General features: G+C 45.0%; 1 protein-coding gene across 5 annotated transcripts in view; it reads left to right on the forward strand.

Moving 5' to 3' along the window:
* secisbp2l (SECIS binding protein 2-like) overlaps positions 1–19,132 on the forward strand; it is a 61,521-nt gene extending 42,389 nt beyond the window's left edge. For all 5 annotated transcript variants that reach the window (XM_079824876.1, XM_079824878.1, XM_079824877.1 and 2 more), the window contains 4 exons: positions 4,526–4,746; positions 4,861–5,015; positions 8,699–8,918; positions 18,313–19,132. In XM_079824876.1, the coding sequence (XP_079681002.1) occupies positions 4,526–4,746; positions 4,861–5,015; positions 8,699–8,918; positions 18,313–18,836 (1,120 nt within the window). In that variant the 3' untranslated portion in view covers positions 18,837–19,132. The remainder of the gene's footprint in view (positions 1–4,525; positions 4,747–4,860; positions 5,016–8,698; positions 8,919–18,312) is intronic.
* The last annotated feature ends 255 nt before the right edge of the window (positions 19,133–19,387 follow it).

Consider the following 19,387-nt stretch of genomic DNA (forward strand, 5'->3'; position numbering starts at 1 on the left):
TGTGTCCTCTGGTACTGTAATCAGGTGTGTGTCCTCAGGTACTGTAGTCAGGTGTGTGTCCTCAGGTACTGTAATCAGGTGTGTGTCCTCAGGTACTGTAATCAGGTGTGTGTCCTCAGGTACTGTAATCAGGTGTGTTGTCCTCAGGTACTGTAATCAGGTGTGTGTCCTCAGGTACTGTAATCAGGTGTGTGTCCTCAGGTACTGTAGTCAGGTGTGTGTCCTCAGGTACTGTAATCAGGTGTGTGTCCTCAGGTGTGTGTCCTCAGGTACTGTAGTCAGGTGTGTGTCCTCAGGTACTGTAATCAGGTGTGTGTCCTCAGGTACTGTAGTCAGGTGTGTGTCCTCAGGTACTGTAATCAGGTGTGTGTCCTCAGGTACTGTAATCAGGTGTGTGTCCTCAGGTACTGTAATCAGGTGTGTGTCCTCAGGTACTGTAGTCAGGTGTGTGTCCTCAGGTACTGTAATCAGGTGTGTGTCCTCAGGTACTGTAGTCAGGTGTGTGTCCTCAGGTACTGTAATCAGGTGTGTGTCCTCAGGTACTGTAGTCAGGTGTGTGTCCTCAGGTACTGTAATCAGGTGTGTGTCCTCAGGTACTGTAGTCAGGTGTGTGTCCTCTGGTACTGTAATCAGGTGTGTGTCCTCAGGTACTGTAGTCAGGTGTGTGTCCTCAGGTACTGTAATCAGGTGTGTGTCCTCAGGTACTGTAATCAGGTGTGTGTCCTCAGGTACTGTAATCAGGTGTGTTGTCCTCAGGTACTGTAATCAGGTGTGTGTCCTCAGGTACTGTAATCAGGTGTGTGTCCTCAGGTACTGTAGTCAGGTGTGTGTCCTCAGGTACTGTAATCAGGTGTGTGTCCTCAGGTGTGTGTCCTCAGGTACTGTAATCAGGTGTGTGTCCTCGGGTACTGTAGTCAGGTGTGTGTCCTCAGGTACTGTAATCAGGTGTGTGTCCTCAGGTACTGTAATCAGGTGTGTGTCCTCAGGTACTGTAATCAGGTGTGTTGTCCTCAGGTACTGTAATCAGGTGTGTGTCCTCAGGTACTGTAATCAGGTGTGTGTCCTCAGGTACTGTAGTCAGGTGTGTGTCCTCAGGTACTGTAATCAGGTGTGTGTCCTCAGGTGTGTGTCCTCAGGTACTGTAGTCAGGTGTGTGTCCTCAGGTACTGTAATCAGGTGTGTGTCCTCAGGTACTGTAATCAGGTGTGTGTCCTCAGGTACTGTAATCAGGTGTGTGTCCTCAGGTACTGTAATCAGGTGTGTTGTCCTCGGGTACTGTAATCAGGTGTTGTTGTCCTCGGGTACTGTAATCAGGTGTGTGTCCTCAGGTACTGTAATCAGGTGTGTGTCCTCAGGTACTGTAATCAGGTGTGTGTCCTCAGGTACTGTGATCAGGTGTGTGTCCTCAGGTACTGTAATCAGGTGTGTGTCCTCAGGTACTGTAATCAGGTGTGTGTCCTCAGGTACTGTAATCAGGTGTGTGTCCTCAGGTACTGTAATCAGGTGTGTGTCCTCAGGTACTGTAATCAGGTGTGTTGTCCTCGGGTACTGTAATCAGGTGTGTGTCCTCAGGTACTGTAGTCAGGTGTGTGTCCTCTGGTACTGTAATCAGGTGTGTGTCCTCAGGTACTGTAGTCAGGTGTGTGTCCTCAGGTACTGTAATCAGGTGTGTGTCCTCAGGTACTGTAATCAGGTGTGTGTCCTCAGGTACTGTAATCAGGTGTGTTGTCCTCAGGTACTGTAATCAGGTGTGTGTCCTCAGGTACTGTAATCAGGTGTGTGTCCTCAGGTACTGTAGTCAGGTGTGTGTCCTCAGGTACTGTAATCAGGTGTGTGTCCTCAGGTGTGTGTCCTCAGGTACTGTAATCAGGTGTGTGTCCTCGGGTACTGTAGTCAGGTGTGTGTCCTCAGGTACTGTAATCAGGTGTGTGTCCTCAGGTACTGTAATCAGGTGTGTGTCCTCAGGTACTGTAATCAGGTGTGTTGTCCTCAGGTACTGTAATCAGGTGTGTGTCCTCAGGTACTGTAATCAGGTGTGTGTCCTCAGGTACTGTAGTCAGGTGTGTGTCCTCAGGTACTGTAATCAGGTGTGTGTCCTCAGGTGTGTGTCCTCAGGTACTGTAGTCAGGTGTGTGTCCTCAGGTACTGTAATCAGGTGTGTGTCCTCAGGTACTGTAATCAGGTGTGTGTCCTCAGGTACTGTAATCAGGTGTGTGTCCTCAGGTACTGTAATCAGGTGTGTTGTCCTCGGGTACTGTAATCAGGTGTTGTTGTCCTCAGGTACTGTAATCAGGTGTGTGTCCTCAGGTACTGTAATCAGGTGTGTGTCCTCAGGTACTGTAATCAGGTGTGTGTCCTCAGGTACTGTGATCAGGTGTGTGTCCTCAGGTACTGTAATCAGGTGTGTGTCCTCAGGTACTGTAATCAGGTGTGTGTCCTCAGGTACTGTAATCAGGTGTGTGTCCTCAGGTACTGTAATCAGGTGTGTGTCCTCAGGTACTGTAATCAGGTGTGTTGTCCTCGGGTACTGTAATCAGGTGTGTGTCCTCAGGTACTGTAATCAGGTGTTGTTGTCCTCGGGTACTGTAATCAGGTGTGTGTCCTCAGGTACTGTAATCAGGTGTTGTTGTCCTCGGGTACTGTAATCAGGTGTGTTGTCCTCGGGTACTGTAATCAGGTGTGTGTCCTCAGGTACTGTAATCAGGTGTTGTTGTCCTCGGGTACTGTAATCAGGTGTGTGTCCTCAGGTACTGTAATCAGGTGTGTGTCCTCAGGTACTGTAATCAGGTGTGTGTCCTCAGGTACTGTAATCAGGTGTGTTGTCCTCGGGTACTGTAATCAGGTGTGTGTCCTCAGGTACTGTAATCAGGTGTTGTTGTCCTCGGGTACTGTAATCAGGTGTGTGTCCTCAGGTACTGTAATCAGGTGTTGTTGTCCTCGGGTACTGTAATCAGGTGTGTTGTCCTCGGGTACTGTAATCAGGTGTGTTGTCCTCAGGTACTGTAATCAGGTGTGTTGTCCTCAGGTACTGTAATCAGGTGTGTGTCCTCAGGTACTGTAATCAGGTGTGTGTCCTCAGGTACTGTAATCAGGTGTGTGTCCTCAGATACTGTAATCAGGTGTGTGTCCTCAGGTACTGTAATCAGGTGTGTGTCCTCAGGTACTGTAATCAGGTGTGTGTCCTCAGGTACTGTAATCAGGTGTGTGTCCTCATGTACTGTAATCAGGTGTGTGTCCTCAGATACTGTAATCAGGTGTGTGTCCTCAGGTACTGTAATCAGGTGTGTGTCCTCAGGTACTGTAATCAGGTGTGTTGTCCTCGGGTACTGTAATCAGGTGTGTTGTCCTCGGGTACTGTAATCAGGTGTGTTGTCCTCAGGTACTGTAATCAGGTGTGTTGTCCTCAGGTACTGTAATCAGGTGTGTGTCCTCAGGTACTGTAATCAGGTGTGTGTCCTCAGGTACTGTAATCAGGTGTGTGTCCTCAGGTACTGTAATCAGGTGTGTGTCCTCAGGTACTGTAATCAGGTGTGTGTCCTCAGGTACTGTAATCAGGTGTTGTTGTCCTCAGGTACTGTAATCAGGTGTGTTGTCCTCAGGTACTGTAATCAGGTGTGTGTCCTCAGGTACTGTAATCAGGTGTGTTGTCCTCAGGTACTGTAATCAGGTGTGTTGTCCTCAGGTACTGTAATCAGGTGTGTGTCCTCAGGTACTGTAGTCAGGTGTGTGTCCTCAGGTACTGTAATCAGGTGTGTGTCCTCAGGTACTGTAGTCAGGTGTGTGTCCTCAGGTACTGTAATCAGGTGTGTTGTCCTCAGGTACTCTAATCAGGTGTGTGTCCTCAGGTACTGTAATCAGGTGTGTGTCCTCAGGTACTGTAATCAGGTGTGTGTCCTCAGGTACTGTAATCAGGTGTGTGTCCTCAGGTACTGTAATCAGGTGTGTTGTCCTCAGGTACTGTAATCAGGTGTGTTGTCCTCAGGTACTGTAATCAGGTGTGTGTCCTCAGGTACTGTAATCAGGTGTGTGTCCTCAGGTACTGTAATCAGGTGTGTGTCCTCAGGTACTGTAATCAGGTGTGTGTCCTCAGGTACTGTAATCAGGTGTGTTGTCCTCAGGTACTGTAATCAGGTGTGTTGTCCTCAGGTACTGTAATCAGGTGTGTGTCCTCAGGTACTGTAATCAGGTGTGTGTCCTCAGGTACTGTAATCAGGTGTGTGTCCTCAGGTACTGTAATCAGGTGTGTGTCCTCAGGTACTGTAATCAGGTGTGTGTCCTCAGGTACTGTAATCAGGTGTGTGTCCTCAGGTACTGTAATCAGGTGTGTGTCCTCATGTACTGTAATCAGGTGTGTGTCCTCAGGTACTGTAATCAGGTGTGTGTCCTCAGGTACTGTAATCAGGTGTGTGTCCTCAGGTACTGTAATCAGGTGTGTGTCCTCTGGTACTGTAATCAGGTGTGTGTCCTCAGGTACTGTAATCAGGTGTGTTGTCCTCAGGTACTGTAATCAGGTGTGTGTCCTCAGGTACTGTAATCAGGTGTTGAGTAAGGACATCGATGAGAGTGTGACGCTGCTGCTGCAGGAGCTGGTCCGCTTCCAGGAGCGAGTGTATCAGAAGGAGCCCAGCAAAGCCAAGGCCAAGCGGCGTCTGGTCATGGGACTGCGAGAGGTCACCAAACACATGAAGCTGCACAAGATCAAGTGTGTCATCATCTCGCCCAACTGTGAGAAGATCCAGGCCAAAGGTCAGACACGCCCCTGAGGAGAAACACTGAAGTCTCTATCCAACCGAACGTCCCTGGAGTGTTTAATGTTGTGTGTGTGTGTGTGTGTGTGTGTGTGTGTGTGTGTGTGTGCAGGTGGTCTGGACGAGGCCCTTTATAACGTCATCGCCATGGCGAGGGAGCAGGAGATCCCGTTTGTGTTCGCTCTGGGCCGAAAGGCTCTGGGCCGCTGCGTGAATAAACTCGTGCCTGTGAGCGTTGTGGGAATATTCAACTATTCTGGAGCAGAGGTACACACACTCACACACACACACACTCTCATGTTTGTTTTTGTGAAATGTGGGGACATTCCATAGGCGTAATGGTTTTTATCCACCTGTTTCTGGGGGGCGCTACTGTAAATAAGAACGTGGGTACAACTTCCGGTGAGGCGGCGGAAGTAGTATTCCAATGGTATTTTGTGTGCTAGTTAGTGGAGAGGCTAGTGTTTTTCGGATCATTGGCAAGGTTTCAAAATGATCATTTTTACTTTTTTTTTTATCAGATGGTGCCACAAGGGTTAAGTTAAGGTTACTGTGAAGCAACATTTGCAGAATGACACACATTAGGGATGCCACAATTCTCAATATAATATTGAACCGTTCGGTACGGCATTCACGGTTCAATACGCGCTTGTGAATTGCGTTTTTTTCGGTTTTGCATTTAATAAATTATTTTTCTACAAATTCTATAATTTGCCTCCATCCCAATACTGAACAACACGACATACATTCACATCACAGGTCAGTGGTGGAGTTATACTCACGGAACACTAGAGTTATTCACAATCACTAAAGTTCATTATTTGCGTGCGTTTTAAAGCCTTGCCGGCTCATTCGCATGTGCGATCTTAACATGCGCTTCTCAGAGCGCGCGCACTAAACGCCTGTAAAACACGTGAATACTGGACTAAGTAGTCGTCTTACTGCGCTAATACTGTCAAATACACACAAGGTTAACATAAACACAGTCGGTTATGTCTAAAGAGAAAGTAAATCGGTGTGTGTGTATATTAGATGTGTGCAGGTCTTTAATTGACAGCAGCGCAGCCTATAGTGAACACGCGGTCCTTAAAGGGACAGTTCACCTCTAAAATTGTCATTTTTTACTCACTCTAATATTGTTTCAAACCTGTTTTCATTTCTTGATGACAGAATTTTCAGTTTTGAGCGAAATATCCCTTTAATGTTAATACAACAACAAAAGACAAAGAGAAAATCACTCACTGCTCTTGACTGAAAAACTAATACAGTAGCTTTAATAAGAATCAGTGTATATTTTATAGTGAAGTCTGTGTAGTGTTTTATTTTTACATTCATTCATTCAATTTCATACTTAAATGCTGCTGTACAGCTCTGAGCTGCCAGTGTAAATCATATATATATATATATTATATTATCCAATAGACTAGGAATGTGTACAATGTTTTTTTTAAAGTAAAGTTTTAAGTTTAAGTAAAGTTTTTCAATTCTTTTAAGTAAAATAAAGAAAGAGTATTGCAATAAAAAAACAGAAGGAACCGAAGTTTACAGCACTGCGTTCTCTAGAATCATCTCAAGCGGATCACTTCTGCATTCCCATTGGTTGCCGCCGGCTGCCGCCGAACCGCGTCATAGCTCATTACCATAAAGTTGACCTGACTTCAACTCTCCTTGACGCCCAAATCGTCCAAGACGCGCCGCGCCGCTCTCGCCGGTGTGAACGCACAGTAAGAATAGAATAACAAAAAATGTATGTGACAAGCCATCAGAACCGAACCGAAAACCGTGGTTAAAAACCAAGGTGTGTATTGAACCGTGGACTAACTGTATTGTTGCATCCCTAACACACACTAAACATTTCATTTAGTACATTTATTAGTTAATTAAGAATATCACAATACAATAAACAATACAATTTTCGTGTCCTTAATTCTCCTTCCTTACTTTACTGACCTTCCACCAAAGTGCTGCTTTATGACTACAAGAGCGCCCTGGCCCTAATTCATGAACACCCGCTGTCTGTACTTCACCTGTCACTGATGCTAGCACACATGATGTGATGCGTGTAGCTCAGACTAAGCTCAATGTCCGGTTTTAGATCGTTTCCGATATTTCGACAGATACTGATACACCTCTGAGCTTTTCAAATTGCTCATCGACTTACCATCACAGGCTACTGAATCTAGAAAATAGCTTAAAATGCTACCGTACGCGACACGAGGCCACTTCTTCACGTCATCCTCCCAACTACCGCGGAGGATAAAGGTAACGTTACTGCTGTTTCACCCTTTTGAAAGTTCGTTTAGTTTGTGTTCCCACATCGTTAGCAAATTTGGAGAGCTTGAATGACTGTTGAATATCAATAAGCTTTGTTTCCATCCACCTGTTTTTATGCGCATTTTGGGATAACGTTATTGCATCAAAAACATGCTGAATGGAAACGACAAGATGCAAATGAATTCTATAAATGCACATAAAAAATGTATGCAGTCGTTTGAGTCGGATAAATGTTCTATCCGATACGAAAACGTGCGCATAAACTACGATGGAAATGCATAAAGTCCCGCTTTCTTGTTTACTTCGGACCGGAAGACACTCCCACTTTTGACGCAAGGCTTCATGGGGCGTAGGAAACTTGTGGATACCGTACAAACCGTATTTTCTATCCCCCTACACTGCCCCTAAACCTACCCATCACACACACACACACACACACACACACACACACTCACACTGCCCCTGCCCCTAAACCTACCCATCACACACACACACACACACTCACACTGCCCCTGCCCCTAAACCTACCCATCACACACACACACACACACACACACACACTCACACTGCCCCTGCCCCTAAACCTACCCATCACACACACACACACACACACACTCACACTGCCCCTGCCCCTAAACCTACCCATCACACACACACACACACTGCCCCTGCCCCTAAACCTACCCATCACACACACACACACACACACACACAGCCCCTGCCCCTAAACCTACCCATCACACACACACACACACACACACACACACACACACACACACACACACACACTGCCCCTGCCCCTAAACCTACCCATCACACACACACACACACACACACACACACACACACACTGCCCCTGCCCCTAAACCTACCCATCACACACACACACACACACACACACTGCCCCTGCCCCTAAACCTACCCATCACACACACACACACACACACACACACACTGCCCCTGCCCCTAAACCTACCCATCACACACACACACACACACACACTGCCCCTGCCCCTAAACCTACCCATCACACACACACACACACACTGCCCCTGCCCCTAAACCTACCCATCACACACACACACACACACACACACACACACACTGCCCCTGCCCCTAAACCTACCCATCACACACACACACACACACACTGCCCCTGCCCCTAAACCTACCCATCACACACACACACACACACACACACACACACACACTGCCTCTGCCCCTAAACCTACCCATCACACACACACACACTGTCCCTGCCCCTAAACCTACCCATCACACACACACACACACACACACACACACTGCCCCTGCCCCTAAACCTACCCATCACACACACACACACACACACACACACACACACACACACACACACTGCCCCTAAACCTACCCATCACACATACACACACACACACACACACACACACACACAAACAAACACACACTGCCCCTGCCCCTAAACCTACCCTTCACACACACACACACACACACACACACACTCACACGCATGGAGCAGAGGTGCACTCATTCACACACACACACACACACACACTCATGCATGCTCACTGGTTTTGTGTGGAGAGGTCATGTGTTTTATTCCTAGCACATGCATGATCTGATAAACACCTTAAATGCAGTGGATGACGTTGTGTGTGTGTGTGTGTGTGTGTGTTCAGGGTCTGTTCAATAAGCTGGTGTCTCTGACGGAGGAGGCGCGGCGGGCGTATAAGGAGATGGTGAGCGCTCTGGAGCAGGAGCAGGCCGAGGAGGCGCTGAAGAACGTCAAGAAGGTCCCGCACCACATGGGCCACTCCAGGAACCCTTCGGCCGCCAGCGCCATCTCCTTCTGCAGCGTCATCTCTGAGCCCATCTCTGAGGTCAACGAGAAGGAATACGGTAACATCACATGACCCGCTTCACACATCTGTACTCACAGAGCGATCACATGACCCGCTACACACATCTGTACTCACAGAGCTATCACATGACCCGCTACACACATCTGTACTCACAGAGCGATCACATGACCCGCTACACACATCTGTACTCACAGAGCTATCACATGACCCGCTACACACATCTGTACTCTCAGAGCTATCACATGACCCGCTACACACATCTGTACTCACAGAGCGATCACATGACCCGCTACACACATCTGTACTCAGAGCGATCACATGACCCGCTACACACATCTGTACTCACAGAGCTATCACATGACCCGCTACACACATCTGTACTCAGAGCGATCACATGACCCGCTACACACATCTGTACTCAGAGCTATCACATGACCCGCTACACACATCTGTACTCTCAGAGCTATCACATGACCCGCTACACACATCTGTACTCAGAGCTATCACATGACCCGCTACACACATCTGTACTCTCAGAGCTATCACATGACCCGCTACACACATCTGTACTCAGAGCTATCACATGACCCGCTACACACATCTGTACTCACAGAGCTATCACATGACCCGCTACACACATCTGTACTCAGAGCGATCACATGACCCGCTACACACATCTGTACTCAGAGCTATCACATGACCCGCTACACACATCTGTACTCTCAGAGCTATCACATGACCCGCTACACACATCTGTACTCACAGAGCGATCACATGACCCGCTACACACATCTGTACTCACAGAGCGATCACATGACCCGCTACACACATCTGTACTCAGAGCTATCACATGACCCGCTACACACATCTGTACTCAGAGCTATCACATGACCCGCTACACACATCTGTACTCAGAGAGCTATCACATGACCCGCTACACACATCTGTACTCAGAGCTATCACATGACCCGCTACACACATCTGTACTCAGAGCTATCACATGACCCGCTACACACATCTGTACTCAGAGCTATCACATGACCCGCTACACACATCTGTACTCTCAGAGCTATCACATGACCCGCTACACACATCTGTACTCTCAGAGCTATCACATGACCCGCTACACACATCTGTACTCAGAGCTATCACATGACCCGCTACACACATCTGTACTCACAGAGCTATCACATGACCCGCTACACACATCTGTACTCACAGAGCTATCACATGACCCGCTACACACATCTGTACTCAGAGCTATCACATGACCCGCTACACACATCTGTACTCTCAGAGCTATCACATGACCCGCTACACACATCTGTACTCTCAGAGCTATCACATGACCCGCTACACACATCTGTACTCAGAGCTATCACATGACCCGCTACACACATCTGTACTCAGAGCTATCACATGACCCGCTACACACATCTGTACTCACAGAGCTATCACATGACCCGCTACACACATCTGTACTCACAGAGCGATCACATGACCCGCTACACACATCTGTACTCACAGAGCGATCACATGACCCGCTACACACATCTGTACTCACAGAGCTATCACATGACCCGCTACACACATCTGTACTCACAGAGCTATCACATGACCCGCTACACACATCTGTACTCAGAGCTATCACATGACCCGCTACACACATCTGTACTCAGAGCTATCACATGACCCGCTACACACATCTGTACTCAGAGCTATCACATGACCCGCTACACACATCTGTACTCAGAGCTATCACATGACCCGCTACACACATCTGTACTCAGAGCTATCACATGACCCGCTACACACATCTGTACTCAGAGCTATCACATGACCCGCTACACACATCTGTACTCAGAGCTATCACATGACCCGCTACACACATCTGTACTCAGAGCTATCACATGACCCGCTACACACATCTGTACTCACAGAGCTATCACATGACCCGCTACACACATCTGTACTCACAGAGCTTTAGCCCCTTCACTATTGTGTGTGTGTGTCTGCATCGTGGCTGATTTGTAGACTGTACCCCCCCACAAAAACAGTGTATTTTATTTATTATTTATTTAGCATTTAGCATTTATTTCTATGGCGGTCATTTTTGGGACCATTTAAAGGTTTAGTTCACCCAAAAATGTAAATTGTGTCATTAATGACTGAGCCTCATGTGGTTGGACACCCGTCAGACCTCCGTTCATCTTCAGACACAAATGAACACAAATAACACAAATAAAATAAACACAAATAAATCTGATGCTCTGAAAGGCCTCCATTGGCACTTTACACTCTCAAACTGAAACTGCTGAAACTGAAAATAAGCGCGAAGAGATGCTCAAAAACACAACCATCTTCATTCAAACTCATGAGACTAAAGGCTCTTCCAGTGCTCAGGTCGCTCGTTCTCTGATGATGAAATGAGCTGATGAATAAAATGCTAATTTATCTGTTGCTTTCGTTGACATGAACTCTGTTAAATGTGCATATAGCGCGGGAACTGAAGATCGGATTTATATTCATTTCGCGGAGAGGTGTAAGGCAAGACAACCTGCATGTTTATTTGTTTAGATTGTGTAGCCCGTTTCGTTGTGATCTGCCTGCCTCATCTTGTCAAAAATGCCTTTTTGCTCTGATGGTGGTGATAGAGGCTAAACGTCTAAACAATGCTTTAAGTGTTTATATGGATTTTATAAGACAGACAAGTCAAGTGTTGATTTCAGAGGCTAAAGCGTTGGGTTAACTCACTGTCGGCCGCTTGCTCGTCACTTTAAAAAACAAAAACTTATTTAAAGCAGCACTAGGTAGGTTTTGCTCTCGGCTCCCCCTACAGTTGGGAAACAGTATTGTCCTCTACTGCTATCGTAAACTCTGTCACTCTACATCAGGGGATGCATCGCACGTGCATTTATTGACATGAAAGCCCTGAACACGGCAGGAGTTCACATGCTTTGTGTGTGAAATGTCTTCATCTCAGGTGCAGTGGCATATGTTTCAGCATGTCATATGAATATCATTTCATGGGTTTTATTTTTTTTCAAACGCCAAATGATCGCGATGCTCACGTTTACAAGCTAGTGTCATTATAGTAGCCTGGTCTATTGGTTCCCGTTTTACAGAATCTATATGATCCTTCAATTCAATGTTTGAGTGGTAGGTAATAACCATACATCATCAATATTATAATATCAAGCTACCATAGATTAATCTGCACATTTGAAAAATCGATTTGCATTATAGCTTGAGGCAAGACAAATAAACCAATATCACAGACATGTTAGGTATCCTAAAATATGATTTTGTACGTCTTATGTATTTACTTGTAAGAATGAAGCTGCTCCTCCTTCAGCTCACGCCAACGAGCAAACACTGGCCAATGTTGATCCTCTGCCTTTAATCCCATCACTTTCTCCTTTCCTCTTTTTGCTTTCCTCCGACAAAACCTTTGCTTTCTTATTTTTCTGTGCCGCTTCGGCCATGACTATAACATCCGGCAAACAAATGATAGTTGGGCTCGCACGTCTGAATTTAAGGAAGTGGTGGTGGAAGTGACGTATATGCCGTAAAGCAGTCGAATTTTGTAGTTCTTTTTGTTCTCGGGTTACTACCCGAAACCCGAAGTTTAAAAGTACGATTAAAAACGATACAGACCCCGTCAGGCTATGGCAGACGTGTCATCAACCTATTGTAAGACGATGTATCATCACAAGAGTCTTGAAAATATATTATAAAGGTTGAAAAGTTACCTAGTGCTGCTTTAACAAACAAAAAAATGCTTCAAACATTTTTCTAAATTAACTTAATAAAGAAACAAAATGAAATTGACATTAAAAACAAAACTGAACTATTTTAATGGCTGCAATTAATGTGTAATAAGGAGGATAAAAAAAAAAAACACAGGCTCCAGTCGGACTCGGGCTGATCATTTTGATGAGCTGTTGGGCTAGGGCTAGTTTTGAGGGCTGTGGTAGTCGGCCTGTTTATAAGGTAAGGATCAAACAAACACACTCAAGACTAATGTCCATCCTTCGGATGAGACGTTAAACCGAGGTCCTGACTCTCAGGGCCCTATCTTGCACCCAGCGCAATTGACTTTGTACACCGACGCATGTGTCATTCCTATTTTGCACCCGCGCAAAGCGCGCTTTTCCCTCCACAGAAGCACGTCGCTAAACTAGTGAATGAACTTGCGCTCCCTGGGCGGTTTAGCGCAAAAAAGGAGGCGTGTTCCGGCGCAAACAATCCCTGGTGCTATTTTGCTGTTCCATTAAACAATTGCGCCACTGACCAGAAAAAACCTAGTCTAAAGTCAGTGGCGCGTTGAGCGTTGTTCATTATGCTATTTTAAGGGCGCATGCTTGACCATAATGTATAGCGTGCACAACGCGCATACACTTTGCTCATGTAATCTACACAGATGCAACAGTTATTTTTGCAAATCATAAATTGTTACACTAAAAAAATATTAACACATGAGATGACGGAAATCATTGTGGTGTGCCACGAAGATGTGAAAAATAGGCATAAATCTAGCTTACAAATGATTCAGGCTAATTGTAATAATTAAGGATAAGACCTGTTTGCCCAATAGTGGCAAGACATATATGTATATAAGGACATCTGACAAATTGGTTTGTCCGTCAAGAACCAGGAAAAAAAATCGACTGAAAAAACTGAAAGACTGAAAAAAAAAAAAGACTGTGAAATCACCTTTACCATAATGTACAACATTACAACTTCACTTCTCTGTCTTTCACTGCTCTTACAAGAACATCAGTCTCCTCGGCTGTGAACCGCTCCTGGCGTGCGCCTGGTAAATACGCCATAATAATAGCAATCCATAATGGAACTTGCGCACCTGCTTTTACAGGGAATGTTGGATGACGCTCGGATTGGTTTATTCACGTTACGCCCAAACCACACCTATGAATAATGAAGCTACTTCAGACCAACCCATTTTAGATTTGCGCCGGGCGCAAGAGCCATTTATCCCGCCGGGAAAATAGCAACAGCGCCGAGACCCGCCCACAAAGTTACTTGCGCTTCGCGCTTTGACACTTGCGTTTCAGATCGTTAAAATAGGGCCCTCTGTGGTAGAGGTCTTCACGGAGCCCCCGAGACCCGTGGACCCGGGACCCGACCCGGGACCCGTACGGGTTCGGGTCTATATTTTAAATGATCAGCCGGGTCCGGGTCGGGTCCCAATCTATTACTACGGGTCCCGGGTCTGTTTAACATTGTGTGCAATACCCGAGTCGATCCGGACTCTGAGAACACCTGCCCGTGATCAGAGTCAGTCAGCACTGCTTGTGTGTTTTTTGTAACTTGCAACTGTAAAATTAGGATAAGAAAAGTGTGAGCCGGGAAATAAGGTTTAAAAAAAAGAAAGAAGAAAAACACGAGCGATCTCTCTCTCTCTTGCTCGCTCGCCTCACGCGCTCGCTCTCTCTCTCTCTCGCTCGCTCGCTCTCTCTGCAAGCGCACGGTAATAATAATGGTTACCTTCATGAGTGATGTGTGAAAAAAGCTAAAAAACAACGAATATAAAGAAGTTAAACCCACGGCACCTCTTCTGTCCGGGCATCCTTCATGCATATTGTGGACAAACATGAGAAAAAGTAAGTGCTGTCTACGTGTGACGCACTGTTGAAGTTTGATTTGAAATTATATTTAAATAATATATTTAAAATCAGCAACAAAATCTCAGTTGAACTGTCACAAATGTTTTCTATGATGCTCAAATTGCGTAAAAAAGCTCATATTTCAGGTTGCTCCAGCCACCGCGCATGTGCGCAGTATCAAGCGCGTGTCATTTCTATGGCAACCCGAGCTTCCGCTGTGATTGACTTTAATAATAATATGAATGAACCGTCTTATTTCTTAAAGTTTTGGTGGTCAGGCTCGCTCACAGAGATTATAGCAAAAAAATAATGCGGACGTCAGCGGCCACCGAACAAGCAATCGCTATTATAGTTCAAAAAGGCAAACAGTCAAAGTTATTATGCGAGTTAACTCGAGTCGAAATGCAAATCTGCAAAGACGCATTTGTCATCCGTCACCGTGACATAAAGTGGACTTTTAAAGCTGAAATGATGAGTGAATTAAGCATGCTTGGAATAACGAGAGGAATAACATGGATTTAACTTTTTGGCAAGGATGTAATGCATCACAAGTAACGTTACAAGGAAGGGAGACGACGGCTAGGTAAGACAAAAAGTTATATTTTTCATAACTTGTTTATTGACTTGTTAATATCAGTTATTGTGGAATATGTGACAAACGGGTCCAGTCGGGTCTGTGTCTTCACGCCGGGTTCGGTTCCAGCTTTTAAATAATAGACGGGTCCAGGTCGGTTCCGGGTACTACGTTTTTGGCATTTCTCGGATCTTCACGGGTCCGGGTCCAGCTTTTGAAATAATAGACGGGTCCGGGTCGGTTCCGTTAAGCACATTACGGGTCTCTTCGGGTTCGGGTATGAATTTTTGGACCCGTGAAGACCTCTACTCTGTGGTCATTAAAAATCCCAGGATGTCCTTTGATAAAGAGTAGGGGTGTAACCCCGGCATCCTGGACAAAATTTGCCCATTGGCCCCTGTCCATCATTGGCCTCCTAATCATCCCCATATATATATACAATTGGTATCATCCCTCAGTCTCCTCTCCACCAATCAGCTGGTGTGTGTGGTGGGCGTACTGGCGCAATATGGCTGCCGTCGCATCATCAGGTGGAGCTGCACATTGGTGGAGGTTGAGGAGATTCCCCCCCTTCTATATAAAAGCGCTTTGAGTGAGTGCCTAGAAAAAGCCCTATATAAATGTAATTAATAGGGCTGGGCAAATTAACGCGTTAACGCGGGCGATTAATTTTTCAGCTTAACGCATTAAAAATATTTAACGCAAATAACGCAGCGTCCGTTTTTATATCCATTTTTGCTTAGCGTTACATGATCATCACGCTCTTATTCATGTAAATGCTTTCAAGCGCGACAAGACACAAGCGAACGCGCTGTATGCCAATGTCCTGTGTGTGTGTGTGTGTGTGTGTGTGTGTGTGTGTGTCAGTGTCCTGTCTGTGTGGATGCGTCTCATGTCAGCTAATCAAGGGACACACACACACACACTCAACGCATAGATAGACTCGCGTCAGTTTCCTGCTCACATCGAGTTCTCTTTTGCTCTTGAACAAACAATAACACAGAGGATTTTGAGTATTCTCATATTAGAGTCTTAAATGAGTTAAATAACGTCTTAAATGAACTAAAAGAGTTGTGAGGAAATGAGTTGCGCGGCTGTTCTTAAAGTGACAGTAGCACTGATGATGATGTCATTAATGCTCATCACAGAACAACGGGATCAGAGAAAATTGTAGCTTTAATGATGATTCATCTATATTTCATTTATTATTTATGCAGTTAAGAAAGATAACTATTACATTTCTGTATAACAGGGAAGGCCATGGGTAAATATAACATTTATTATTTTGGGTTTATGTAAAGATTGTTTTAAGTTCACTTAAATTAAAAGTAGTTTTTTTTAAAGCCTAATAAATGTTGAGATTGGCATCTTTCAGTTATACTGTAATGTAACGTCATTAATGTTTCATAGAGACATCAGTGATACTGGCCTTCATTCATAAAAATATGACAATACAACACATATTTAAAATATGCTGTCTTTAAATTGTTTCTACATTAATTTGGAGAGGAACTGAAATTATTACAATATCAAAATATTAAAGAGCACCTATCATGGCATTTAAAATGTTCCAAATATTGTTTTAGAAGTCCCCAACAACAGTTTTGCATGCATGCAATGACAAAAAAGACTTTAGTTTTCTTATAATATGCATTTATTTTTACCTGTTTTGACAGCGATTCTCAAATGATTCCTTTAGTGATTCACTTTTCAAAACCCCGCCTTTACGTGACGCTAATCTGCGGTGATTGGTCCGATGACCCAGTCAGTTGTGATTGGTATAGTCTGTGCAGATATTTTCGGAAACGGAACGCCCATCAAAGTCTTATAGTGACAGTAATTTGTTAATATGTGTCAGGAGTTATGAATATGAAAACCGCGTCGGTACTGTTTGATTGTAATATGAGCCTCAGCTGATCTCATTCATAAAAAAACTCCTCTATTCTCCTCACGAAGACTCGCGACAAATCAACATCCCTCAGGGCTTTTAGTTCAAAAGTGTGCAGATGAGGAGACATATTGATAGATTCTCATAATGTCTGTGTCAAATTTCTAAACAGAGGAGTATTTTTTATTCAATACTTCCTCAAAATGCGCAGATGTAGCCTAATCATGAGCGATTGAGTCTCTTTATGTGTTGTTTTCAATTCATCATACTGGCAGCCGGAGGGCGCTCTGTGCACATGTAGTCCATGTACAGACAGACGAAGAAGAACCATGGGCCATAATAGAAGTCCATAATAAAAGCTTCCTGAGATCGCGAAACATACATTTGACGACTAATAAACACTCAATCGCGACAATGTATGGTTTGTCTTCAAGCCACTTAGTCTTCAAATGCTCATCCTTGGGCAGATGAAAAAAGTTTGCTTTTGAGTCGCACTTCAGAACTCAGCGTCTCGTGGCCATGATGTTTTCTAGTTTTCACTGGCGTCTCGTGGCCATGATGTTTTCTAGTTTTCACTGGCGTCTTGGAGCGCAATAAGTGGGCGTATCGTATTCAAATAACTTGACAAGTTGACGTCATCTAGTCAGAGAAAAAGCTTCGGTCTTCTAACGATTCTTAAAAATGACTCCGAGTCGACTCTTACTTTTGAAAGAAAATAACTATATATACGGTGCACTGTCATATTTCAAACTATGCAGGATGTTTTTGTTCACTTAGATCTATGTTACACACTACATGAAAGGTACATTTCAAAATTCCATGATAGGTGCTCTTTAAAAACTTGCGATTAATCGCGATTAATTACAGAAAAAACGTGCGATTAATTAGTTAATTTTTTTTAATTGCTGCCCACACTGCAAAAAAGGCTTTTCTTACTTAGTATTTTTGTCTTGTTTTCAGTCCAAATATAAAAAAAAAATCTTACATTAAGGAGCATTTACTAGACAAGCAAAAGGTTTTGTCTTATTTTGGGGGAAAATAACTCAATTTTTTTTTATTAAAATAAGCAAAATAATCTTGTTTTCTGTTTGAATTAAGATTATTTTGTTTATCCCATTGGCAGATTATTTTGCTTATTTTAATCAAAAACTCCCTTAATTTTGAGTTATTTTCCCCCAAAACAAGACAAAAAGCATTTACTAGCCAAATAAAAATGATTGTTTTGAGAATTTTTAGATGTTTGGACCAGAAACAAGACAAAAATACTAAGTAAGAAAAGCATTTTTTGCAGTGCAGCACTAGTAATTAATAATAATGTGACATCTCTAAATGTTCTGTGCAGAGACGAACTGGAGGACGATGGTGGAGAACGCAGACGCCCCAGAGCCGCTGGAGTCTGAGCCAATCAGCAGAGGGACTAACAAAGAGGTCATGACCCCGCCTCCACAGCCGAACCCGAGCCCAGCAGCGGCCCGAGCCCCGGAGAAGGAGGAGTCCCGCTCGGATGACCGGCTGGAGTGGGCGTCTCAACAGAGCACAGAGACCGGCTCTCTGGACGGAAGCGGCCGCGATCGCCTCAACTCCTCCATCACCAGCACCACCAGCACACTGGTGCCCGGCATGCTGGAGGAGGAGGAGGAGGAGGAGGAGGAAGAGGAGGAGGATTACGCCCCCGAGCCCATCCTGCCCCTCAGCAGCCGCATCGAGTCCTGGGTCTCCAAGACGCTGGAGAACCTGCAGCTGCGGGCGCAGAGCAGCACGGAGGAGGATGAGGAAGACGAGGAGGAAGGGCGGATGAGCGAAGAGGAAGAGCTTGACCCCTCTGACCTCTCCGAGCCGCCCACCCACGACAAAGACACACACTGAACACTTCTTCAGAGGAACCACTGATGCTTCTCCAGCTCCAACCATGAGCGGAAAGCATCATAAGAGTCGTGAATCATTTATTCATCCTCGTGTGGAAAAGCCCATGTCTGAGGACGTGTGTGAACCACACGAGGGCGAGTAAATGATTCATCTTCATTAACGGGATAGTTATATATCTAGCCCATAATTTCCTCTCACCCTCAAGTCATCCGAGGTGTGTGTGACATTCTTCTCTCAGACGAGTTATATTACAAAAATCCAGGCTAATCCAAGCATTAGAATTTGTTGCATAAAAAGTGCATCTATCCGTCATATAACTGCTCCACGCGGAGTGTTAATAAAGGCCTTCTGAAGCGAATCCATTCGTTTGTGTAAGAAAAATATTCATATTTAAAACTTTATCAAGTCAACTTTCGGCCTCCGCCTTCCGTGGAAAAGTGTTGAAACTCGAGATGCGTTCGTGACGTCATGACGTTAGTCTTTCGATCCGCAGGCGAACTTTCAACACTTTCTCCATAAATTGAACACGGAAGGCGGAGGCCGAAAGTTTT

The sequence above is a fragment of the Gobio gobio genome (genome assembly GCF_949357685.1).
Source record: "Gobio gobio genome assembly, chromosome: 9".
In the NCBI taxonomy this organism is placed as follows: domain Eukaryota; kingdom Metazoa; phylum Chordata; class Actinopteri; order Cypriniformes; family Gobionidae; genus Gobio; species Gobio gobio.